Source organism: Pogoniulus pusillus, chromosome 13 (assembly GCF_015220805.1).
Source record: "Pogoniulus pusillus isolate bPogPus1 chromosome 13, bPogPus1.pri, whole genome shotgun sequence".
NCBI lineage: Eukaryota > Metazoa > Chordata > Aves > Piciformes > Lybiidae > Pogoniulus > Pogoniulus pusillus.
The window spans coordinates 17,103,444-17,127,513 of NC_087276.1; the positions used below are offsets into that span (position 1 = coordinate 17,103,444).

General features: G+C 61.6%; 4 protein-coding genes across 8 annotated transcripts in view; 3 read left to right on the top strand and 1 right to left on the bottom strand.

Moving 5' to 3' along the window:
• Nucleotides 1-3,706, top strand: part of XPO6 (exportin 6) — a 50,196-nt gene extending 46,490 nt beyond the window's left edge. For all 3 annotated transcript variants that reach the window (XM_064153242.1, XM_064153243.1, XM_064153244.1), the window contains 2 exons: nucleotides 663-893; nucleotides 2,972-3,706. In XM_064153242.1, coding sequence (XP_064009312.1) covers nucleotides 663-893; nucleotides 2,972-3,073 — 333 coding nt within the window. In that variant the 3' untranslated portion in view covers nucleotides 3,074-3,706. The remainder of the gene's footprint in view (nucleotides 1-662; nucleotides 894-2,971) is intronic.
• Nucleotides 3,707-8,934: 5,228 nt separating this feature from the next.
• LOC135180637 (nucleoside diphosphate kinase, mitochondrial-like) lies at nucleotides 8,935-12,134 on the top strand. 2 transcript variants are annotated; one of them, XM_064153260.1, is made up of 5 exons: nucleotides 8,935-9,068; nucleotides 11,307-11,437; nucleotides 11,575-11,676; nucleotides 11,759-11,871; nucleotides 11,947-12,134. In XM_064153260.1, the coding sequence occupies exons 1-5, from the start codon at nucleotides 8,978-8,980 to the stop codon at nucleotides 12,065-12,067; spliced, it is 558 nt and encodes a 185-aa protein (XP_064009330.1). In that variant the 5' UTR covers nucleotides 8,935-8,977; the 3' UTR covers nucleotides 12,068-12,134. The 2 variants fall into 2 exon arrangements, with proteins under 2 accessions (XP_064009330.1, XP_064009331.1); XM_064153261.1 differs by having other exon boundaries at nucleotides 11,307-11,416.
• A 908-nt stretch (nucleotides 12,135-13,042) lies between these two features.
• On the bottom strand, nucleotides 13,043-14,908 carry LOC135180268 (proline-rich protein 36-like). Its single transcript, XM_064152643.1, has one exon. The coding sequence runs from the start codon at nucleotides 14,906-14,908 to the stop codon at nucleotides 13,043-13,045; it is 1,866 nt and encodes a 621-aa protein (XP_064008713.1).
• Nucleotides 14,870-23,975, top strand: DECR2 (2,4-dienoyl-CoA reductase 2). 2 transcript variants are annotated; one of them, XM_064153259.1, is made up of 9 exons: nucleotides 14,870-15,010; nucleotides 15,117-15,185; nucleotides 15,627-15,678; nucleotides 18,946-19,081; nucleotides 19,486-19,610; nucleotides 20,521-20,614; nucleotides 20,773-20,877; nucleotides 21,425-21,642; nucleotides 22,962-23,975. In XM_064153259.1, exons 1-8 carry the CDS (start codon nucleotides 14,907-14,909, stop codon nucleotides 21,640-21,642), a joined length of 903 nt encoding a protein of 300 aa, XP_064009329.1. In that variant the 5' UTR covers nucleotides 14,870-14,906; the 3' UTR covers nucleotides 22,962-23,975. The 2 variants fall into 2 exon arrangements, with proteins under 2 accessions (XP_064009329.1, XP_064009328.1); XM_064153258.1 differs by having other exon boundaries at nucleotides 21,425-21,613.
• The last annotated feature ends 95 nt before the right edge of the window (nucleotides 23,976-24,070 follow it).

Sequence of the window (24,070 nt, forward strand, 5' to 3'; positions counted from 1 at the left end):
CAGCTCCAGGCAGTCAAAACAGAGCCTTGCTGTGTTCCCTCCTGAGGGGAAGCAAAGGACATACACAGTGACAGTGCAGCATGAGGAAGCAGAGCCCAGGGTCAGCAGCAGTGGGTGGGGCCCTGCAGTGTTCTCCTCTGGGCATCTGCAGTCATGTCCCTGCCAGGTGCTTGTCTCCATTGCTGTCATGTGGGACCCATCCTCCAGACCCTCTGAGCTGGACCTGTTGACTGCTGTCAGGTGGGGTGAAGGTTGGAACGTGAGGCCTTGCCCCTCTGCTCAGGCTGTGACAGCAGAGCTTTTGGGTTTGCAGCTGTGGGCACAGCTGGAGGTCAGCCCCTCCTGGCACCAGCTGCCTGTGCAGACTCCAGACCCTGGCTGGCAGGAGCCCTGAGCAGGGCCAGCACTGCCTGGGGTTTGAGTGGGGCTGAAATGCCAGTGCTGAAAACATGAGGCAGAGGCTGGCTGTGGGCTCACCACTGACCTCCCAGCCCCTTGGTGGCCTTGGCGTGCCCTGGGCAGTGCTGTCTGTGTCCACTGGGGGCTCCGAAGTTGCCACCGCTGCAGTGCCCCAGTGCAGGCAGGCTGGGCCTGTGCCTGCTGAGCTGCCGAGGCCCTGTGCTGGCTGTGCAGCCCCTGAGGGTGTGCTGCTCTCTGTGCAGAAGATCTTCAGGACCACCATGCTGTTCCAGTTCATCAACGTGCTGCTGCAGGTGCTGGTGCACAAGTCGCATGACCTGCTGCAGGAGGAGATTGGCATTGCCACCTACAACATGGCCTCGGTGGACTTCGATGGCTTCTACTCTGCCTTCCTGCCCGAGTTCCTGGCCAGCTGTGATGGGGTGGACTCCAACCAGAAGAATGTGCTGGGCAGGAATTTCAAGATGGACAGGGTAAGGAGTGGGCAGTGCTGCAGCAGCGGTGCCTTGGTGAGAACACGCTGGCAGGGAGTTGGCAGGGAGCTGGAGCTCCTGAGGGCAGTAGCTGCAGGCAGGAACTTCTTTTCTAGACACTTCGAGGCTCAGCAGTGCCCAGGAAAGGACTTTTCTGTGTAGGTGGCAGAAGAGGTACCTGACCTTGTGTCAGCAGTGGTATGGCAGCAGGAGCAGGGCAGGGATTGTGCCCCTGGACTAGGTACTGATGAGGCCACAGCTTGAGTATTTGGTTTAGTTCTGAGCCAGTCACTCCCAGAAGGACACTGAGGAGCTGGAGCAGGGCCAGAGAAAGCAACAGAGCTGGGGAAGGGTCTGGAGAGCAGGGCTGGGAAGGAGCAGCTGAGGGAGCTGGAAGAGTGCAGCCTGGAGAAGAGGAGGCTGAGGGCAGAGCTCATTGCTCTCTGCAGCTCCCTAAAAGGAGGCTGCAGCCAGCTGGGGTTGGGCTCTGCTTCCATGGAAGAAGCAACAGGACAAGGGGAACTGGCCTCAAACTGCCCTTGGGGAGGTTCAGGTTGGCCATGAGAAACAGTTTGTCCCCTTGAGGGTTGTGCAGGCCTGGCCCAGGCTGCCCAGGACAGTGGCAAAGCGCCCATGCCTGGAAGGGTTTCAGAGCTGTGCAGCTGTGGTGCTGAGGGCCCTGGTTTGGTGGTGCCCTGGCAGGGCTGGGGTAAGGCTTGGGCATGTTGGCCTTAAAGGTCTCTTCCAACCCAACCAGTTCCATGATTCTGTCTCTCAGGCTGCTGGATGCAGTGGCAGGTTGGGACATGTTCCCTGGAGCAGCTTTCACAGGGCTGGGCTGAAATTTTCTGCAGGGGGATACTCAGAGCCTTGCCAAAAGCTCACTGCAGCTGCTGCCAGATGTTTGGGTTGCAGCGCAGGCAAGAGCAGAGCAGCTGCAGTGGCTGAGTTCTTTCAAACCTCTCCTGTGTGTATGGAGCAAATTGGGGGAGGTCTCCAATCTCCCTGAGGGGCACTGTGGCAGGGCAGCAAGTTGTGGCTTCCACCTGCTGAAGCTTGCCTGACCCTGGAGTGGTTCCTTTCCTGTGGGAGGTGATGGAATCATGGAGTAGAATCACAGCATGGTTTGGGTTGGCAAAGCCCTTCCAGCTCCTCCAGCCCAACCATTCTGCAGCTCTGCCAAGGCTGGGGCTAAGCCATGGCCCTCAGCATCACAGCTCTGCCTCTGGGAACCGCCTCTGGGAACCACCTCTGGGGTGGGCACTCCACCACCTCCCTGGGCAGCCTGTGCCAAGATGTGAGAACTTATCCAGTTGCATGTGAAAGCAGGTTGGCACCAGGTGGGAGTTGGTCTCTCAGCACAAGTCACAGCTGACAGGACCAGAGGAAATGGCACCAGGGAAGTTTTAGTTTGGACACAAGGAAAATCTTCTGTGCCTAAAGGGCTGTGAAGCCCTGGCACAGGCTGCCCAGGGAGGTTGGCTGAGTTCCCATCCCTGAGTGTATTTGAATGCCCATCTTGGTGTGGTGTAGTAGTGGCCCTGGCAGAGGCAGACAATGGTTGGACTTGGATGATCTTAAAGGTGCTTTCCAAGCACTGTGGTTCTGTAATCCACTCTGTAACGTCTGATCCCATCTGAAGACCAAGGCTGAGGACAGGGAAACAACCTTGAGAGGCTCACTGCAGCCTGGAAAACTCTTGAGGAGGACCAGCCCTGAGTACCCAGCGTCCTTGGCAGGGTCTTGGTGAGCAGCTGCTGCTGCAGGTGGTTGTGTTGTGGCCTGAGTGCACAGTGAGGAGCTGCCACAGGTTGCCCAAGAGGGTGTTCAGGCTGGATGAGGCCCTGAGCTGGTGAGAGGTGTCCCTGCCCTGGCAGGGGGGTTGGCACTGGCTGATCTTGCAGGTCCCTCCCACCTCAAGCCACGCTGTGACTCCCTCTGCATGGGGCGGCTGTGGAGCAGCCTCTGCTTCCTCTGCCAGTCCCGGGGCAGCCGGGAGGAGGCTGGGCTGAGGCCGTGGAGGGGAGGACTGAGGCGTGCTGTGTGCTGCAGCGGAGCTGCTGTGCCCTCTCTTGCAGGACCTGCCCTCCTTCACCCAGAGCGTGCACCGGCTGGTGAACGACCTGCGCTACTACCGGCTGTGCAACGACAGCCTGCCCCCGGGCACTGTGAAGCTATAGCCGCCGCTCCGGGCTCCCGCTCGCCGCGGGCAGCGGATCCGGGGCTCCTCTCGCCGCCGCCTGCTCCTCTCCCCGGCTGTGGCAGGACTGCAGGGCACCACCGCGGGCACACCCGCCCGGGTTCACGCACCACGCTCCCCTCCCTCTGCCCTTCCCCAGCCCCAAACAGCCCCCAGCCGGGTCGGTGCTGGCTGCAGGATGTGTCTTAACGCCCTCCCCTCCCCCGTCAGTGGGCATCTCAGCTGCAGGGGAAGTCCTCCTGCTGGGGCTGTCTTCTGCTGCTGCTGCTGCTTCGGGCGCGGCTCTGGGCCGTGTCCGGGGGCCTCTGCGGGGCTGTCCCGGCGGTGCCCGTGGGGCAGAAGCGCCAAAGCCCACTTCAGACATTCTTACCTTCGTCTCATTCCACCTGCCTGCCCCTGCCCGGCTCCTGAGGAGCAGCCTCGTGATGTTGAGACTCCTTCTGGCACTTCTGTCACTCCCTTGTGGTTCCAATTGCCTTGAAGAGCCTCCCCGCGGTCGGGGGGGGCTCAGAGACTTCTTTGGGGGTTGGTTTTTTTAGGTGTTTTCTCATCATTCCATTGTGATACTAAACCACCATGCTCATGGAAATAAAGTGCTTACTGGTTGTTTTAAGCACCCCCCCAAGGCCCCTGCTTCACCCCAGCTCCAAGGACCAGGGCAGCCTAGAGACACAGCTTCAGCAGGGGCCTCCTTCAGGGATCCTAGGGTCTTGCACTGTCTGGCCTGTGCCCTGGGTGTTGGAAGGGACCTCTGGAGCACTCAGAGTAGGGCACACAGGAACACATCCATGTGGGTCTGGAAAGTCTCCACACAAGGAGACTCTACAACCTCTCTGTGCAGCCTGCCTCAGGCCTCCAGCACCCTCACAACAAACAACTTTCTTCTCCTGCTCAGATGGAACCTCCTGGGTGCCACATTGTGCCCCTTGTCCTATCACAGGGCACCACCAAACAGAGCCTAGCTCCTCCTTCTTGCCCCCCACCCCTCAGATATCTATAGACACTGCTCAGGTCCCCTCAGCCTTCTCTCCAGACTACCTAGCCCTAGGGCTCTCAGCTTCTCCTCACAGCAGAGATGTTCCAGCCTCTTCAGCATCCCTCTAACCTCCCTGGGGCTCTCTGCAGCAGATCCCTGCCTCTCTGGAACTGGGAGCCCCAGACTGGATGCAGTATTGCAGAAGTGCCCTGTCCAGGCTCCCAGCAAGGCCAGCAGCTGCTGGAAGGTGCTGCACTGCAGTGCTGCAGATCAGCCCTGGCTGCCTGCTCACCTCCCTCTCTTTACCAGCTCTGGTCAGTGATGTTCTCTGCCAGCCACTCTGCTGCCCTCGGGGGCATGTTGCCTGAACTGCCCAGAGCTGCCTGCAGGAAGGAGCCTCTCAGATCCATGGTGTTGTGTCACTGGGGGCCTGGGCTGAAGGGCAGCACGGGCCAGAGTGACCTGATGATGCCAGCTGAGCGTGGGCAGGCAGGAGCAGGGTCTGGGGGCTTTGTCCATCTCTGCTCCTGAATCTGGGGAGGGTTGTGTGTTCCCAGAGGTCTCTACTTGAGGAGCTGGTGCAGAGCACTGAACCAAGTCTGTCAGAGAGGCAGGAAGGTTGGAAAAGGCCTCTGAGCCCATCAAGTGCAACTTTCTGCCCAGCACCTCCATGGAGGCTGTAGCCAAGTGGAGTTGGTCTCTTCTTCCAGCCAACCAGCAGCAGACACAGTCTCAAGTAGTGCCAGGGGAGGCTTAGGCTGGATGTTAGGAGGAAGCTCTTCCTAGAGAGAATGATTGGCATTGGAATGGGCTGCCCAGGGGTGGGGTCACTGTCCCTGGAGATGTTCAAGAAAAGCCTGGATGAGGCACTTACTGCCATGGTCTAGTTGACTGGACAGGGCTGGGGGCTAGGCTAGGCTGGGCTGGACGAGCTTGGAAGTCTCTTCCAACCTGGTTGATTCTATGACCACCAGACCATGATCTGTGGTTTCAGGGGCAGCTGCAGTGAGGGCTGGATGGTGGCAGCAGCCCTGAGGGGAGCCAGCCTGGAGGAGATGTTCCAAACAAACCTCTAGATGTGGACTGGAGTGAGAGGGTTGCGTGTGGCCAGCTGGGAGGTGTCGCTGGCAAGCTGGGGTGGAGGAGCAGCTGCCCCATGGCTGCTGTGTGCCAACCTCTGTGTTGTTTACTGGGAGATAAGAGGAACTGTTTGCCTAACCTGTGCTCAGAGCCCTGCTCCCAACCTCTCAGCTGCCATCAGCCTGATCTTTGGGCTTCAGAGCCTGCAGCTCGAGGTGAAAGTTGCATGCCAGGCAGAGTGTAGCCTGCCAAGGACATGGCTTAGCGGGCAGAGTCTTGCAAACAGAGCTGTGAGCTGCTACCTGCAGTGCTTGGGGGTGGGTGATGCTCTGCTATGGGCCTGTGGAGCTCTGACCTGCCCTGAAGGAAAGGTGCTGAGCTCCCTGGCAGACAGAAGTCCCAGCAGGTGGGAAGGGACCTCTGGAGATCATCCACCCCAACCCCCTGCCAAAGCAGGGCACCAACAGCACTTGCCCAGCAGCACAGTGCCCAGCTGCCCTTGGAAGCTCTCCATGCAAGGACACTCCACAGCCTCTCTGGGCAGCCTGCTCCAGGCCTCCAGCACCCTCACAACAAACAACTTTCTTCTGCTCAGGTGGCACCTCCTGGCTGCCACTTTGTGCTCCTTGCCCTGTCCCTGGGCACCACTGACAAGAGTCTGGCCTCAGCCTCTTGCCCCCCACAGCTCCTTTAGCTCTTGCTGAGCATTGCTCAGATGCCCTCTGGGGCTGCTCTTCTGCAGACTCTCAGCCCCAGGGCTCTCAGCTTTTGCTCCTGCCAGAGCTGCTCCAGGCCCCTCAGCAGCTCTGCAGCCTGCCCTGGACTCTCCCCAGCAGTTCTCTGTCTCTCCTGAACTGGGGAGCCCAGAGCTGGACCCAGGGCTCCAGATCTGGCTTCCTTCAGAGACAGGCTGTGGGGATTTCAGCTGCTGCCCTCCTGGTCAGGCTCTCGGGGTTGGTGGCTCCTCTGTTGCTTGCAAAACCTTTGGTTGACAGATGGTGAAAGTCCACCTTCAAACTCTTGGTCAAGGGCAGCAACTGGAAGGTGGCCAAAGCCAGAGTGCAAGCAACCACCCCTTGTGCTGAGAGGTGGTTCCTTCTCCTTGGCATGGGGCTGGCTGCAGCTCCCTGGGTGAAGATGGGATCTACATTGCATTAACCTTGTCCAAGGAAGCACCTTTAGAATCAGGTCTGTAAGGGCTGGATGGGGCCTCAAGGATCATCCAGCTCCACTCCCCTTGCCATGGGCAGAGACACCTCACACTGGATCAGGTTGCTCACAGCCACATCCAGCCTGGCCTCAAAAGCATCCAGGGATGAGGCTTCCACTACCTCCCTGGGCAACCTGTGCCAGAGTCTCACCACCCTCAGGGTGAGGAACTTCTTCCTAAACATCCAGTCTGAATCTTCCCCCTTCTAGCTTGGATCCACTCCCCCTGGTCGTATCACTACCCAGCACTGTACAAAATCCCTCTCTAGCTTTTTTGTATCCCACTTCAGACACTGGAAGGCCACAATAAGGTCTCCCTGGAGCTTTCTCCTCTCCAGACTGAACAGTCTCAACTCTCTCAGCCTGTCCCCATAGCAGAGCAGCTTCAGCCCTCTGCTTATCCTCATGACCCTTCTCTGGACACCCGTACCAGAGGCTCCAGAACTGGACACAGTGCTCCAGGTGGGGACCATCACCCTGCACCCTGCAGAGGGCCCTTTGAGTGGATGGCAGCAGCCTCTGGCCAGCAGAAAGTCTGTTTGGGCAGAGCTGTTGCCCAGCTGCTTGCATGGTGTGCAACCATGTGAGGTGGTTTTGCAGCCATGCTGAGCAGAGCAGGGCATAGGAACCCCTCATGACCCCCCCAGCCCCAGATGTGGCTGATGCTGCCTTCTCCCTCCTAGCACAGGGGTGCTGCCTGCACCCTAGGGAGGCAGGAAGGAAACAGAAGAGGATGAAGAAGCCAAAGGCAGCTTGGAGACCCTCAGGTCCAGCTCTCTGGGGCCCCCAGGCTCTTCATGGCTTTGGGGTCAGGGAGGTTTTGTCCCATTTGGCAAAGGGGTTGGAGGTGACCAGGATTTGCCATCAGCTAGCAAATGTCTCTTGTGGCCAAGCTACTCCTGAGAGGTGCTGTGAGAGCTCAATAAAGCTCTGAAACACCTCCAGGCATGGGGACTCCAATACTGCCCTGGGCAGCCTGGGCCAGGCCTAGACAAACCTCAAAGGGATCAAATTGTTCCTCATGGCCAACCTGAACCTCCCCAAGGGCAGTGTGAGGCCAGTTCCTCTTGTCCTGTCACTTCTTCCGTGGGAACAGAGCCCAGCCCCCAGCTGGCTGCAGCCTCCTCTCAGGGAGCTGTAGAGAGCAATGAGCTCTGCCCTCAGCCTCCTCTTCTCCAGGCTGCACACCCCCAGCTCCCTCAGCTGCTCCTCCCCTGCTCTGTTCTCCAGGCCCTTCCTCAGCTCTGTTGCCCTTCTCTGGTCCTGCTCCAGCCCCTCAATGTCCTTCTGGCATTGGGGGGCACAGAACTGACCCCAGGATTCCAGCTGTAGTCTTCCCAGTGCCCAGCACAGGGGTACAATCCCTGCCCTGCTCCGGCCAGACACAACTCCCCGTGACGGAGCTGTCTGCACGCTGGAGAACTGAGACCCACCCCAGACTCCCTGCAGAGCTGCCTTAGCCCCTCAGGAGCAGACAGAGCTCCCCCAGCACTTTAATACCACCTGGAGGAAAACCTGGATCTGAGCTGGAGTGATGCTGTGATGGGAAACAGCCTCTGCTGCTGAGAGCATCTCTGTGCACTGAGGAGCATCTCTCTGCCCTGAGGAGCATCTCTGTGCTCTGAGGAGCCTCTTTGTGCCCCGAGGAGCATCTCTGTGCCTTCAGGACATCTCTGTCCTCCAGAGGAACATCTCTCCGCCCTGAGATGCATCTCTGTGCCCAAGAGGAGCATCTCTGTCTCCCTGAGGAGCATCTCCGTCTCCTGAGGATCGACCTTCTCCCCCGCACTGGGCTCTGCCCATCACTGTGTTGTAAGTTCACCGTACTGTGGCACTGGCAGGAGGGACTGAAGGAGCTCTGCCACCTCCAGCCCTGTCACCCCTGTGTGCACCAGACCTTTCCCCCCGCCCTGCTTCCCACAGACCTCAGCGATGCCTCGGCAGAGCTGCAGCCCGGACAGCGCAGAGGGCAAGCAGGGCAGGGGCAGCTTCTGTCCTCCGCTGCCTTGCAGCCCTTTCCCAGCTCCCGCTGCGTGTCCCAGGCAGCCCCGAGCCCCAGAGGGAGTGCACCGGCCTGGGTGCTCCTCTCTGCGACGCTTCTGGTGGGCCAGGGCTGCCTGCAGCACCCCAGTTGAAGTCGGCATGGGCTAACCTGGCCTCTATCCTTGCCAGGACCATCAGCAGGGCTGGGATTTGGCAGGGTCTGGACCCCTCCCATGCCGCTGGGTCCACCGGGGGATGGGTGCAGGCTCTGCTCCCCCCGCGGCTGGCTTTGGGCCTCACTCGTGCCGGGGATGCTCCGGACCGGGGGTGCTTCAGCCGGGAGCCTCCTGTCCTCGGGTGCCCCACACTGGGATGCCCCGAATCGGGAGACGCTCCGGGCAGGCACGTCCCACGCTCAGGTGCTCCGTGCCAGAGAGACCTGTACCGACGTGATGCTCGGTACCGGGATGCCCCGTATCGGGATGCTCCGTGCAGGAGCGGCTGCCGACCGATCCCAGCGGCTGCTTTAAGGGGAGGGACGGAAACCTGACCCGTCCCCGGGCTCGGCCGGGCCCTTAAAGCCTCCGCGGGGCGGCCGAGCCCCGCTGCGGCCAGGTCCGACCCTCCCGCCCCGCCATGGGCTCCCTGGGGCGCTGCCTGGCCCGGAGCCTGCTGCGGGGGCAGCCGGGCCCGAGCCGCCCTGCCGGGCCCCGCTGCTACGGCTCCGGTGAGACACGGCCCCGTCCTGCCTCCCATCCCCGTCCTGCCCCCATCCTGCCCCCCGTCCCCATCCCTGTCCTGCGCCGGGACCCACTCCCCATCCCTGTCCTGCCCCTGGGAGGATTCTGTCCCCATCCCCACTCTGCCCCGGTCCCCTTTCTATCCTGCCCCCAGGGACCCTGTCCGCGTCCTAATCTTGACCCAGGGGACCTGGTCCTCACTCTCAGCCAGCTCCCATCCCTGGTCTGCCCTTGGCTCTTTCCCTGTCCTGCTCCTGGAGCCCCTGTCCCCATCATGATCCTACCCTGGAGACCTGGTCCCCATCCTCACCCTGCCCCGGCACCCTGTCCCCACCTTTGTCCTGCCCGTGGGAGCCCAGTTCCCATCCCTGCTCACCACCTTCCCTGTCCCTCTCCTGCCCCAAAGGACCCTGACCCCATACTGCCTTTAGTCCCTTCCCTGTCTTGCCCCTGGGGATCTATCCCATCCTTGTCCTGTCCCCAGGGGACCCTGTCCCCATCCCTGTCCCACCCTCAGCCCCTTTTCCCTCTCCTGCCGCTGGGGATTTGTTTGTAATCCTTGTCCCTCCCTAGGGCACCCGCTGCCAATCCCTATCTTGTCGCTGTCCCCCTCCCGGTCCTGGTGACCAAGTCCCGATGCCCATCCTGTCCTCAGCCTGTCCTGTCCCTCCTGCCCCCAGGGGCCCCACTGCCGTGTCCTGTCTCCCCCTAGTGGCCCCTGATGCCCAGCACCCTGTCCCCCTGTCCCGACCCTCCCAGGCAGGACCCAGCTCAAGGGGTCCTTCACTTTTCCGTGGTGCATGTCAGTGCCAGGACCTCCTGCCCTGTGTGCCAAGATGGGGCAGAAGCCAGAGCTGGTGACTCCTGAAGGTCCCAAGAGGATTAGTGCCCCCCAGGCTGCAATGAGAGGACCCCCAATCTGTCCCGGAGGGCAGACTGGGAGGGAGCCTGGTGCAGCTGGGCCATGCCTAGGAATGCCCAGCGGAGTCTTGGGATCCCTCATCTCGCTCTGCTCCAGCTGGCACTGGGAACAGCCTGCAGCCCAGTACAGGAGGCTGAAGCCCTGAGGCCGGCAGCAAAACGCCGCAGCTTGGAGTCTTCCGTCCCTGTCCCTGCCTCTGCCTCTCCTTCCTGTGCCCTCTGGCCTTCGGGCGAGGCACTGTCCCCTGGGGGATTCCACGTCCCCTCCTGCCAGCAGGCTCCAGTGAGGCCAGCAGCGGGTTGCAGGGGTGGCAGCACTCTGTCCCGTGGTGCCGTGGGTGACAGCGAGGCCAGACCCTGCCACCCCACGGTGCTCCGTTTTGCTCTCTACCGGTGGAGGACTGTGACCAGGGACCCTCTCTGTGCCAGGGCTGGTGCCATGCTGACTCTGGGCAGGGGGAAGCACCCGAGGCTGGATAGGATCAGTGGCAGCACACGGGGTGGCACCAGGACACAGCAGTGTGGTAACCTTGGCAAAACCAGAGCCGTCCCAGCCCACACTGGGAGTTTCCTAGCCACAGGCATGTCCCCAGCAGCCTCCAGGACTCGGCAGAGTGTCCTTTGCCCCAGCCTGCAAGGCACAGGGGCAGACACAGCACACAGCCCCGGGCTCAGGACAGGGATGGGGAAAGAGCATGGCACTCACTACCCACTGGGGCCGAGCAGCAACCCTTGGTACTCCAGGGGCACTGTGGGGTCCTGCTGCCACAACCCATGCCCATGTCCCACGCCTGGTGGTGATCCATGTGATGGGTGGTGATTTGAGTGCTGTCTGGTGGTGACCCATGTGCCATGCCCAGTGGTGACCCGTGTGCCATGCCCAGTGGAGGCAATCTGTGTGCCATGCCTGATGGTGGTCTGTGTGCCAGGCTTGGTCATGATCCGTGTGCCCAGTGGAGATTTGTGTGCCGTGCCTGGTGGTGACCTGTGTGCCATGATCAGTGATTAGCTGTCTGCTGTGCCCGGTGGTGGTGATCTGTGTGCTGTGCCCAGTGGCGGTCTGTGTGCCATGCCTGGTGGTGACCCGTGTGCTGTGCCTGACGGCGATCTGTGTGCCATGCTCAGTGGTTATCTGTGTGCTGTGCCCAGTGATGGTGATCCGTGTTCCATGCCTGATGGTGATCCGTGTGCCGTGCTCAGTGACCATCCGTGTGCTGCGCCCGGTGCTGGTGACGCGGGTACCGTGCCTGGCGGTGCCCGTGCGCTGTGCCCGGCGGTGACGCTGCCGGTCGGTGCCCCCGCAGCGCCCCCAGAGCTGCAGGAGCAGACGCTGGTGCTGGTGAAGCCGGACGCGGTGCAGCGGCGGCTGGTGGGCAGCGTCATCCAGCGCTTCGAGCGGCGAGGCTTCAAGCTGGTGGGCATGAAGCTGCTCCAGGTAGCCAACCCCGACCAGCCGCCGCCCCGTGGCACTGCTCCCCGCGCCCAGCGGCCGCTTCGAGAGGATCGCTGGGCTGGGGGCGGCAGCAGGGACACCGGCCGGGTGTGCCCTTTGTCACCTCACGCTGCCAACAGGCCAACCAGGGCATCCTGGAGCGGCACTACGAGCAGCTGCGGCAGAAGCCCTTCTACCCCGTGCTCGTCGCCTACATGACGTCGGGGCCGCTGGTGGCCATGGTGAGGGGCTGGGCTGGGCCGGGGGGGTGCCCCGTGGGTCCCGGAGGAGTCCGGCGGGGCTCAGCCGTGCCCTGTCCCGCAGGTGTGGGAGGGCTACAACGTGGTCAAGTCCACGCGGGCCATGGTGGGGGACACCAACCCGGCGACGGCAGCGGCGGGCACGATCCGGGGGGACTTCAGCATGCACGTCAGCAGGTAGCGGCGGGGCGTGGGGCACTGGGCTGGGGGCACCCCGCGGGGCCTCATCTCCCTTCCCTTTACCCCCCCCAGGAACGTGGTCCATGCCAGCGACTCGGTGGAGACCGCCCGCAGGGAGATCGGCTTCTGGTTCCAGCGGGACGAGCTGCTGGACTGGCACAGCGGCGACAGCGACTACACCTACGGGCCCTAGGGCACGGCGGGCACCCCCAGCCCGCAATAAATGCCAGCCCCTCCAGGCCTGGGCACCCTCTCCTGCACTGGGCACCGGCAGCGAGCGCTGGGGGCCTCTGGCATGTCCATAGGGGACACTGGGGCAGTACTGGGATGCTCTGGGAGGCATTGAGATGTCTCTAGGGGACATTGGAGCAATACTGGGATGCTCTGGGAGGCATTGAGATGTCTCTAGGGGACATTGGAGCAATACTGGGATGCTCTGGGAGGCATTGAGATGTCTCTAGGGGACATTGGAGCAATACTGGGATGCTCTGGGAGCACTGGGATGCCCCTAAGGGACACTGGGGCAATACTGGGATGCTCTGGGAGGCTTTGAGATGTCCCTAGAGGGCACTGGGATGTCCCTAGGGGACACTGGAGCAATACTGGGGTGTCCATAGGGGATACTGGGACAATACTGGGAAGCTCTTTGAGGCACTGGGATGTCTGTATGAGATGCTGGGGCTTAATGGGAATCTCTGGGAGACAATGAAGTGTCACTGAGGGCAATACTGGGATGCTCAGGGAGGCACTGGGATGTGTATGTGTGGTTCTGGGTTGGTTCTGGGTAGCTCTTGGATGTACTGGAATGTCCTTAGAGGGTACTGAGCTGTACGGGGAAGCTCTTTAATGTCCCCAGGGGCGCTGGGGCAGTAGTGTTAAGCTCTGGGAGGCATTGGAATGGCACTAGGGCAGCCTTGGGAAGCTCTTGGAAGCATTAGAGTGTCCCTGAGGGGCGCTGGGCTGATAGTGAAAACCTATAAGGCACTGGTACAGCCCTAGGGAGATACTGGGAAGCTCTGTGAGACAATGAATTGTCCCTGGGGGGCACTGGGGCAACACTGGGAAGCTGTGTGGGGCTCTGTGGTACTGGATTGGTGTGAGTAGCTCTGAGAGGCTCTGGGCTGTCCCAGGCAGGCGCTAGGGTGGCACTGGTAAACTCTGGGAAGCACTAGGCTGCCGCTGGGGGGGGCACTGGAGCAGTACTGGGAAGCTCTGGGTGGCACTGGGCTGCAGCTGGCTGGCACTGGAGCGGCACTGGGAAGCTGCGGGGTGCACGGGGACGTCCCAGCGCCGCCAGTGAGGGCCACAAGGGGGCGCTGTGGGACGCCTCCCGGCAGCATGCCGTTGCCAGGCAGCGCGCCCCGCGGCTGGTGGTACTGGATTGGTGTGAGTAGCTCTGAGAGGCGCTGGGCTGTCCCTGGCAGGCGCTGGGTGGTACTGGGAAGCTCTGTGCGGCACTGGGCTGCCGCTGGGGGGCACTGAAGCGGTACTGGGAAGCTCTGGGTGGCACTGGGCTGCCGCTGGCTGGCACTGGAGCGGTACTGGGAAGCTCTGTGCGGCACTGGGCTGCCGCTAGGGGACACTGAAGCGGTACTGGGAAGCTCTGGGTGGCACTGGGCTGCAGCTGGGGGGCACTGAAGCGGTACTGGGAAGCTCTGGGTGGCACTGGGCTGCCGCTGGCTGGCACTGGAGCGGTACTGGGAAGCTCTGGGTGGCACTGGGCTGCCGCTAGGGGACACTGAAGCGGTACTGGGAAGCTCTGGGTGGCACTGGGCTGCAGCTGGGGGGCACTGAAGCGGTACTGGGAAGCTCTGGGTGGCACTGGGCTGCCGCTGGCTGGCACTGGAGCGGTACTGGGAAGCTCTGGGTGGCACTGGGCTGCCGCTAGGGGACACTGAAGCGGTACTGCGAAGCTCTGGGTGGCACTGGGCTGCAGCTGGGGGGCACTGAAGCGGTACTGGGAAGCTCTGGGTGGCACAGCGCTGCCGCTGGCTGGCACTGGAGCGGTACTGGGAAGCTCTGTGCGGCACTGGGCTGCCGCTAGGGGGCACTGAGCGGCACTGGGAAGCTGCGGGGTGCACGGGGCCGTCCCAGCGCCGCCAGTGAGGGCCACAAGGGGGCGCTGTGGGACGCCTCCCGGCAGCATGCCGTTGCCAGGCAGCGCGCCCCGCGGCTGGTGGTATTGGATTGGTGTGAGTAGCTCTGAGAGGCGCTGGGCTGTCCCTGGCAGGCGCTGGGTGGTATTGGGAAGCTCTGAGAGGCACTGGGCTGCAGCTGGCTGGCACTGGAGCGGTACTGGGAAGCTCTGGGTGGCACAGCGCTGCCGCTGGCTGGCACTGAAGCGGTACTGGGAAGCTCTGGGTGGCACTTGACTGCCGCTGGCTGGCACTGGAGCGGTACTGGGAAGCTCTGTGCGGCACTGGGCTGCAGCTGGGGGGCACTGAAGCGGTACTGGGAAGCTCTGGGTGGCACTGGGCTGCAGCTGGCTGGCACTGGAGCGGTACTGGGAAGCTCTGGGTGGCACGGGGCTGCAGCTGGCTGGCACTGGAGCGGCACTGGGAAGCTCTGGGTGGCACTGGGCTGCAGCTGGCTGGCACTGGAGCGGTACTGGGAAGCTCTGGGTGGCACTGGGCTGCAGCTGGCTGGCACTGGAGCGGTACTGGGAAGCTCTGGGTGGCACTGGGCTGCAGCTGGCTGGCACTGGAGCGGCACTGGGAAGCTCTGGGTGGCACTGGGCTGCAGCTGGCTGGCACTGGAGCGGTACTGGGAAGCTCTGGGTGGCACTGGGCTGCAGCTCGGGGGCACTCAAGCGGTGCTGGGAAGCTCTGGGTGGCACTGGGCTGCCGCTAGGGGGCACTGAGCGGCACTGCGAGGCTGCGGGGTGTACGGGGCCGTCCCAGCGCCGCCAGGGAGGGCCACAAGGGGGCGCTGTGGGACGCCTCCCCGGGCGCACGCCGTTGCCAGGCAGCGCGCCCCGCGGCGGCGCCTGCGCAGCGCCTGCCGCTCCCGGCCTGCCGTGCGCCGCCGGGGCCATGGCGGAGGGGGTCACGGCGGCTGCCTGCGCGCCGCCGCCCGACGTGGAGACCGATGACTGTCTCCGGGACTACCGCCACCTCTTCAGCCCCGACATCCTGGCGTGAGTGCCGGGGTACCGAGGGTCTCCATCCCGCCCCGCGGCGGGGAGCGGCTTTCCCGGCGGCCGTGCCCGGCGCTTGCCTCTGACTCTGGTTTCGTTCCCCCAGGGGCCAGGTCGCGTTCATCACCGGTGGAGGCTCGGGCATCGGCTTCCGCATCGCCGAGATCTTCATGAGGTGCGGGAGCCCGCCGGGGCTGAGGCCCCGGGGGTGGTGGCAGTGTCCGGGGAGGGCTTGCCCGACCTCCCTGGGCACCGGCAGCCTCCCTTCGCTTGTGGCGATGGGGCACGGGGGCGGCGGAGCGCGAAGCCTGGGCAGACAGTGCCCTCCTGCCTGCTGCGGGCAGGGGATGCTGCCTGCTGCGGGCCCCGGGGGGTTGTTCGGGAGCGAGAGGCAGGCTCCGGCCCCGTCTCTGGGCTGGGATCGGTGGTCGGCGAGCGCTGCCCCTCCCCAGCTTCGAGTGTGCAAGCCTGGGGCTGCAGCGATTCCTGTCCTGCAAGGGTTGCGCAGGGGCGGTCCGGCTGCAGGCGAGCGGCCGCGCATCGGCAGGGGTGCGGGGCCAGCCTGAGCAGCAGCTGCGTGTGCTGTGTGCTCCTCCTCACCAGCCCTTCCCTGCAGGCACGGCTGCCGGACCGTCATTGCCAGCCGGAACCTGCAGCGGGTGTCAGAGGTGAGTCTGGGGGCTCTGGAGGGGCAGGCAGACAAGGCAGAGCTGAGAACACCTCAGAGCCCTCTGCCCTCTCCTCTGGGTACAGCTGGCAGTGGTGCAAGAGGAGGCATGGCTCTTAGGACCTCAGGGTGGGCTGCAGCCCATGGTAGAGTTCAGTGTGGAGCTTGCTGCTTTTCCCCATCAGCTCTGGGGTGTCTGTTCCAGACGCTGCGTTAGTGAGGCAGAAGCAAACTGGTGAAGGTTTGTGAGCAAGGTCAGCCCGAAATCATCTCAGCCTGAGGTGGGACAAGCCCCCTTGTCCGAGGGCTCTCTGGGTTCAGGTGGAAACAGCAGACCCCAGACCTTGAGCTTGGAGAGGGAGAGTAGGAGGTAGGTCTGGGAAGCAGTGACTGGTGAAGCTGTGTTAGACAAGCTGCCCTAGGCAGAACAACCTCCCAACCCTCTGAGCCTGACCCCAGACTGGCACCTGGCTGGTCACATTCCCACTCCTCACCCACAGCTGGTGCTGAAAGCTGCTGTGAGAGAGCTCTGTGTGGCAGCTGTGTGTGGAGCTCGCTGAAATCCAGCATGTGGGAGTGAGCTGGCATGGCCCAGCTACCTCCCAGAGGTGGCTAGTGATGTCATTTCATGTTCCCTCATGCTTCTGTGCCACAAAATAGACTCAGGAACATTTTAGTTCTCGAGGGATGAAGTCTCCCTCAAGGGACTGCTTGCCCAGGCTTTGGCTGGGGCTCAGAGCTGCTCCCAACAGGGCCCCCCGAGCCTGAGTGTGCAGCACTGCTGGGTGCTGTGCAGGGCTACTGCAGAGTTTGTACATCCCCTGTGCTTAAATTGTGGTGCAAAGTCTTGATGAGTGCCTGGGGTGGTTTGTGACGGGAACAGGGCTGCAGAACCAGCCCTGTGCCTGGCGGGGCAGGGCCTGCCAGCTGCTGCCCTGTGTGTGCCCTTTTGCCTGCTGACATTCCAGGGATCTAAAGGTGAATCGTGTCTGCTCTTGTGCCAGAAACGCCTCGTTGAGCTCCAGCCTTTGTACTTTGTGCTGTGTTCTTTCCAGGCCACACAGATAACTGAGCTCGGTGGGCTGGGGGCTCAGGGCCAGCCTGGAGTTCTCTTTGGGCTCAAGGTGCAGGAGCTTCCTTTGGCTACCCCAGGGCTGAGGCTGCAGAGTGCTGCTGGGGGCAGCTCCTGCTCAAGGCAACTCATCTTCAATGTCAAGGGCTCCAACCACAATGTCCAAGTCCCAGAGGGGGAAAATAAGGCCTGGGAGAAGGGAGATCTGCCCACTGTAATTGAAGATCATGTTCGTGAGCATCTAAGGAGTCTGGATGTGCACAAGCCCGTGGGGCCTGATGAGATCCACTCATGGGTCCTGAGGGCACTGGCAGATGAAACCGCTGTCCATCATATTTGAAAGGTCATGGCAGGCTGGTGAAGTTCCTGCTGGATGGAGAAGGGCAAACATAACACCCATCTTCAAGAAGGGAGAAAAGGATGGCCCTGGGAACTACAGAGCAGGTAGTCTCACCTCTGTGCCTGGCAAGGTCATGGAGCAGAACCTCCTGAAGGCTCTGCTAAGGCAAGTGGAAAACAAAGCAGAGGTGATTGGTGGTACCCAGCAATGGCTTCACCAAGGGCAGAGCATGCCTGATCAGATTAGTGGCTTTTTATGATGAAGTCACAGCAAGAGTGGACAAGGGAAGGGCAACTGACATCAGCTACCTGCAGCTGAGTAAGGCATTTGACTCTGTCCCATATGGGATCCTGGTCACCAAACGAAACACACAGATTTGCTGGGTGGAGCACTGCTGGGTAAGGAACTGGATGGATGGTGGCAGGCAGAGAGTGGTGACCAAGGGCACAATGTCCACCTGCAGACCACTGCCTCAGGGGTCAGTGCTGGCACCAGTGCTGTTTGACATCTTTGTCAGTGACATGGACAGAGGAATCAGTGCACCCTCAGCAGGTTTGCAGATGGCACCAAGCTGTGTGGCACAGTCAACTGGCTAAAGAGCAGAGATCCATCCAGAGGGACTTGAGTAGGCTGCAAAGGTGTGCCCAGGACAACCTCAGGACATTCAACAAGGCCAAGTGTAAGGTCCTGCACCTGGGTGGGTGCAGTCCCAAGCACAACTCCAAGCTGGGTGGGGAATGGCTGAGAGCAGCCCTGAGCAACAGGACCTGGGGGTCTGGGGTGATGAAAAGCTCAACAGGAGCCTGCAGTGTGAGTGGCTGAGCACCGGTGGTGTTCTCCAGGGCTCAGTGCTGGGGCCAGCTGTCTTTAACATCTTTTTCAGTGCTCTTGATGAGGAGAGTGATAGCAGCCTCAGGCTTTTAGCAGATGGCACCAAGTTAGGTGGCAGTGTTGATCTGCTGGAGGGTAGGGAGGCTCTGCAGAGGGACCAGGACAGGCTGAAGCCAAACATAAGCTTCAGCGAAGTCAAGTGTTGGATCCTGCTCTTGGGTCACAACAAGGCCAGGAGTGCTTCAGGCTTGGGGCAGAGTGGCTGGAAACTGCCCATCAGAAAGGGGCCTGGGGGTGCTGGGTGACAGCGGCTGGAGGTGAGCCAGGGTGTGCCCAGGTGGGCAAGAAGGGCACCAGCAGCCTGGCCTGGATCAGCTATGGTGTGGGCAGCAGGAGCAGGGCAGAGATTGTGCCCCTGGACTGGGCACTGGAGAGGCTACAGCTTGAATCTGGGAATCGGTTCTGAACCACTCCCAGGACACTGAGGGGCTAAAGAACAGGGCTGGGGAGGAGCAGCTGAGGGAGCTGGGGGTGTTGAGCTTGGAGAAGAGGAGTCTGAGGGCAAAGCTCATTGCTCTCTACAGCTCCCCGAGAGGAGGCTGCAGCCAGGTGGGGGTTGGGCTCTGCTCCCAGGGAACAAGTGACAGGAGGAGAGGAAATGCCCTCAAGTTGCCCCAGGGTAGGCTCAGTTTGGACCTGAGGAGAAACTTCACTGGAAGGGTTGTCAAGGCTGGCCCAGGCTGCCCAGGGAGATGGATGGCAGAATGCCCATCTCTGGAGGTATTTAAAAGCTGTCTAGGTGGGGCACTCAAGGAGATGGTACTGCAGTGTCCCTGGCAGAGTCAGGTAGGGATGATCTGAAAGGTCTTCCCAACCACTGCGGCTGTGCTTGGGCAGGTCCTTCCCCCTGCTGAGTGCTGACCGGGACTGGCTCCTGCCTGACTTGATTGGCCATTAGGCGGTGTGGGTCTAAGGCTTGCTGAAGGAGAGTCCCAGGAGGAGTCTGAGGTCTCTTTTCTTTGCAGGCCGCCCAAAAGCTGGTGGCAGCCACGGGGCAGCAGTGCCTGGCACAGTGCGTGGACGTCAGGCAGCCCCAGACGCTGGCGGCAGCGGTGGAGGAGGCACTGAAGCACTTCCAGAGGATCGACATCCTGGTGAACAGTGAGCAGCTGGGGTGGGCAAGGGGAGCCCTGGCACTGCCTGGCTGCCAGCAGGGACCTGTTCCTGCCCGGGGGCTGCGCTTGCCCAGTGCCTGGCTGATGCTGCAGTACCCTGGCAGCCCCTGGGCTCGGAGCAGGCAGAGATCCTTTGTGATCTGCACCACTAGGGCTTGCCTGGGTGAGGGTTGTCCCTGCCCCCTGCACCAGCAGCCTCCTGCCCTCAGCCCAGCCGTGCTGGTGGACAGCAGAGCTGCAAGCTGCTCATCCTCTTGCCAGGGCCTGTGCCACATGCTCTGCAGTCCGCCCAGACAGTCTCGCTCACTGCCCCTCTCACAGAAGTGCCCTGGACATGCCTGATCTCTCTGTGCCCAGCCCTGACTCTGCCCCTGCCTGCTTGTTCTTCAGATGCTGCAGGAAACTTCCTGTGCCCAGCCAGTGCCTTGTCCTTCAATGCCTTCAAGACAGTGCTAGATATTGACACCCTGGGCACCTTCAACACCTCCAAAGTCCTCTTTGAGAAGTATTTCCGGGTAAGAGGAACCAAACCTGCTGGAGAGACTGATGGCAAAGAGGGGCTTAGTGCCAAACTGACTGCACTGTGCTCAGGGAAGTGTGGAGGGAGGAAGGGAGCACAGAGGCCATGCTGCCAGGCCTCTGCCACTCTCCTTGCTTAGATCCAGCCTGTTCCCTCCCAGGGGTGGCAACTTCTCTGCAAGAGCTGAGAATCCTGCCTGTCCCCAGCCCTGGGCCTTTCAGCTGGGACTTGGTGACCAGCAGGAACAGTGCCCCTGGACTGGGCACTGGGTTAGGCCACAGCTCTCGTACTGGGATCACTTTTGGGTCCTCATTCCCAGAAGGACACTGAGGGGCTGGAGCAGGGCCAGAGAAGGGCAACAGAGCTGAGGAAGGGTCTGGAGAACAGGGCTGGAGAGGAGCAGCTGAGAGAGCTGGGGGTGTGCAGCCTGGAGAAGAGGAGGCTGAGGGCAGAGCTCATTGCCCTCTGCAGCTCCCTTAGAGGAGGCTGCAGCCAGCTGGGGGTTGGGCTCTGCTCCCTAGGAACAAGGGACAGGCCTCGAGGAAATGGCCTCAAGTTGCCCCAGGGCAGGTTCAGGTTGGATATGAGGAACATCTTGTTCACCTTGAGGGTTTGTGCCGGCCTGGCCCAGGCTGCCCAGGGCAGTGGTGGAGTCCCCATACCTGGAGGGGTTTCAGAGCTGTGTAGCTGTGGTGCTGAGGGCCCTGGTTTGGTGGTGCCCTGGCAGGGCTGGGGTAAGGCTTGGACTCTGTGATCTTAAACGTCTTTTCCAACTAGGGATGGGGCAGTGACACAGAGATGGCTTTGTCCACAGCTACCTGTCCCTTCTAGCTCAGCTCTTGTTCCACCACTCCCCTGCACATCTGCTGCTCCCTGCCTAACTCCGTGTTCTCTTTTGTCCCCAGGACCACGGTGGGGTCATCATTAACATCACAGCGACCCTGAGCTACCGAGGCCAGGCCCTCCAGGTGCACGCTGGTGCTGCTAAGGCTGCCATAGGTACCTGACCGCCCCTCCCTGGGGCTCTCCGAGCTGTGTGAGGGCACCGAGGAAGCCACTTCCTCCCAGATACTGGCATGGGGAGATGTCCCTGGCAGAGGTGAACGTGTACCCACGTGGGCACTGCATTTCTCCTTCCTGCCATCCTCCCTTCCCAGATGCCATGACCCGTCACCTTGCTGTGGAGTGGGGCCCCAACAAGATCCGAGTCAACAGCTTGGCACCCGGCCCCATCGCGGGCACCGAGGGCTACCGGCGGCTGGGTAAGGCCACAGGGGGCTCCGGACTCGCTGGTGGCTTGCTGGTGTCTGTCGGGGAGGGGACCAACACCACCAGTGCCATGCAGCTCATGGGGTGTGACATGCACCCAGAGCTGTTGCTGCTGGGCACAGCTGCCGTGTGGCTGCGCTGGCACAGCTCTAAGCTCAGTGCCTCACACAGCACGGATGTTTCTCTCTGCGAGCTCTCTGACCCCATGAGACAGTGTGCTTCTCCCAGAGCTCAGCCTTGCCTGCTGCTTCAGCTCTGGCAGCCTGTCAGTGGAGTGCCAGTTCTGGCCCGCAGGCTTGGGAAGCTCCCTGAGCTCCTGGCTTGGACCTCACTGGTGCAGCACAAATGTCGCTGCTGCCCCTCAGCCTCCTTCCTTTAGCTCTCTCCTTGGGTGTCTGCCTCTGAGCTGTCTCCAGAGCTGTGCCAGCAGCTCCTCCAGGTTCCCTGGGGCTCTCGGCAGGTCCCCTGGCAGCAGTGCTGAGTGCCTGGTGGTGGACAGGTGGTGCCATGGTCCTAGCTGACCTCTCTTCTCCTTCTCAGGTGGACAGTCTGCCGAGCAAGCCAGCATGTGGGACACCATCCCCCTCCAGCGGGCTGGCACCAAGACAGAGATTGCCCACAGCGTGCTCTACCTGGCCAGCCCCCTCTCCTCCTACGTGACGGGCACCACCCTGGTCGTGGATGGTGGCAGCTGGCTGACCTCTGCCAACAGCTTCTCTGCCTTGCTGGGTATTGCTTCATCCTCTGCTAAGCTCTAGGTGACGTGCACTTCCCCCCCTCTCTGTGGGCTTACAGAAGGGCTCACCCCACAAACCCTCTTGTCCCGTGGGGTAAAGGTCTGACTGTGCTGTTGCTATTGCCTTCTTCAGGTGCCCATGTCATCTTCTGCCACTGCCAGGCTCTGACCTTGCTGAGGAAACTTTGTGCCATAGGCTGTGCTGGTGAACAGGGAGCAGACACTGGGTGTCAGGGTCTCTGGGTGAAGGAGAACAGCCTAGGTGCCAGCTGGGCAACACTGGTTCTCAGGCCTTCCTCTGCAAATGCCAGAGTGCCAGCAGGGTAGGGTCAGAAGGGACCTCTGAAGATCCCAGTCCCATCCCCTGCCAAAGCAGGGCACCCACAGCAGCTTGCCCAGCAGCACAGTGCCCAGCTGCCCTTGGAAGCTCTCCACACAAGAACACTCCACAGCCTCTCTGGGCAGCCTGCTCCAGGCCTCCAGCACCCTCACAACAAACAACTTTCTCCTCCTGCTCAGATGGAACCTCCTGGATGCCACTTTGTGCCCACTGCTCCTTGTCCTGCCCTTGGGCACCACTGATAAGAGTCTGGCCTAAGCCTCTTGCTCCCCACAGCTCTTTTAGCTCTTGCTGAGCATTGCTCAGATGCCCTCTGGGGCTGCTCTTCTACAGGCTCTCAGCCCCAGGGCTCTCAGCCTTTGCTCCTCCCAGAGCTGCTCCAGGCCCCTCAGCAGCTTTGCAGCCTGCCCTGGACTCTGTCCAGCAGTTCTCTGTCTCTCCCGAACTGGGGAGACCAGGACTGGACTGAGAGCTCCAATTGTAGCCTCTCTGTGGCAGAGTAGAGAGGATGCTGCCCACACTCTTCATGCTGCCGAGAACACCGTTGGCCTTCCTGTCCATGGCAGCACATTGCTGGCTCGTGGAAGGGGAAGGTGGAGCAAGGTTCCCCCCCAGTGCTGTTGTCAGAGCAGCACGGGGAAGATCTTTTGAGTCCTCATGGATAGTCTCAGGGAAGGGCGGGAGAACTTGCTGGGTTTCTCCTTGGAGCCTGCAGCAGCTGACACATTGTCTCTTGTCATCCTTGCTGGAAAACACTGTTCTGTACGCCTCTGGCTGCCCTCTAAAGCAAGGTGATGCCAACCAAATGAAGTTGGCACAGCCTCAACTTCAGCATGTCTTGTGTCTCAGGAGCCTTGCTGGCTGCAAATGCCTGTGAAGGTGGACAGGGAGCTGAGGCTGGCACTCTGTGGGACAGAGGTCTCCTTCCCTCCCCTCTCCCCATGTTCATGCCTGCCTGGCCAGCTGCGTGACTCTGTGCCCGTCCCCACGCTCTCTTGCAGATGTCTGGGCTGCAGGAGCCAACACGACCGCGTGAGGGACAGCCGGGGCTGGCTGATGGACAGGACCATGACGAAGCTGCTGCGGGGACCCCTCTGGTGATGCCGATGGCTGCCACCTCCGGTCAGCCACCGCTGCTGCTGGTGATCCCTCGGCTGCCTGGGGAAAGGGGCCCTGGGGCGCAGGGTGGGAGCCAGCCCACCCCTGCTGTGCCACCACTGTTGTGGCAGCTGAGGGACAGCGCGGAGGTGTGGGCTGTGGCGGTCCTCTCCCTTTGTGCCTCCCTGTGAGCTGCTCTCCTGGCCTTTGCCTCTTCCCTGGCAGCGCTGCCCATGGATTTCCAGCCTCTGCCTCCCCTCTCCTCTCTCTCTGGCCCTAGAGCTTCTCAGGACTCCCAGCAGCTGCTTCCTGCAGCTCAGCCTGTCTGGGGTTGAGATCAGCCTTCGTGCTGAGGGAGCTCTGGCTTGTCAGCAGGACCTCTTGGAGGGCAAACAAGGACCGAGCTGGCCCTGTGCCCTCGTGATGGGGTCCTAGGTGGGGCAGTGGTCTCTGCAGGGTGGTGCAGATGCAGCTGAGATGTCCCTTTCCCAGCAGCAGAGCTGAGGTGACATCAGACCCCACCATAACCGGCTCTGCTGTAGCACCATATCTTTTAGGAGCCCAAGATGTCCCCTTGTCTGTCCAGCACCCATCTGTCTGTCCAACCTTGCTCCCGCTGTCCTCTCTCTCCAAAGCACTACAGCTGAGGCTCTATCTAGGGCAAGCAGGAATTTGGTCCTCTCCAAGCAGGGAGTGGAACTGATGAGCTGCAGGGGCCACATCAGGGCTGGAGCCAAAAGTGTCCCAAGTGCCAGCCCCTCAGGGGACTTGCTGCTCACGTGCAGCTGCCTCCTGCTGCTGACACACTTCTGGAACTTCTGCTGCCTTCCCTGGAGTTTTGCTTTCCTGCACTAGGCTGTAGACTTGCCAGGCTTTGCTCCTTCCTCCAGGCTACCAATAAATACCTTCTACTCCAAGCTGTGACGTTTGGCCCTTGCAGAGTGTTGGTCCACTAGGCTCTGACTGTTGGGACCTCAGGAGGGTTTGCTGTGCCTTATGTCCTCTGCTGAAG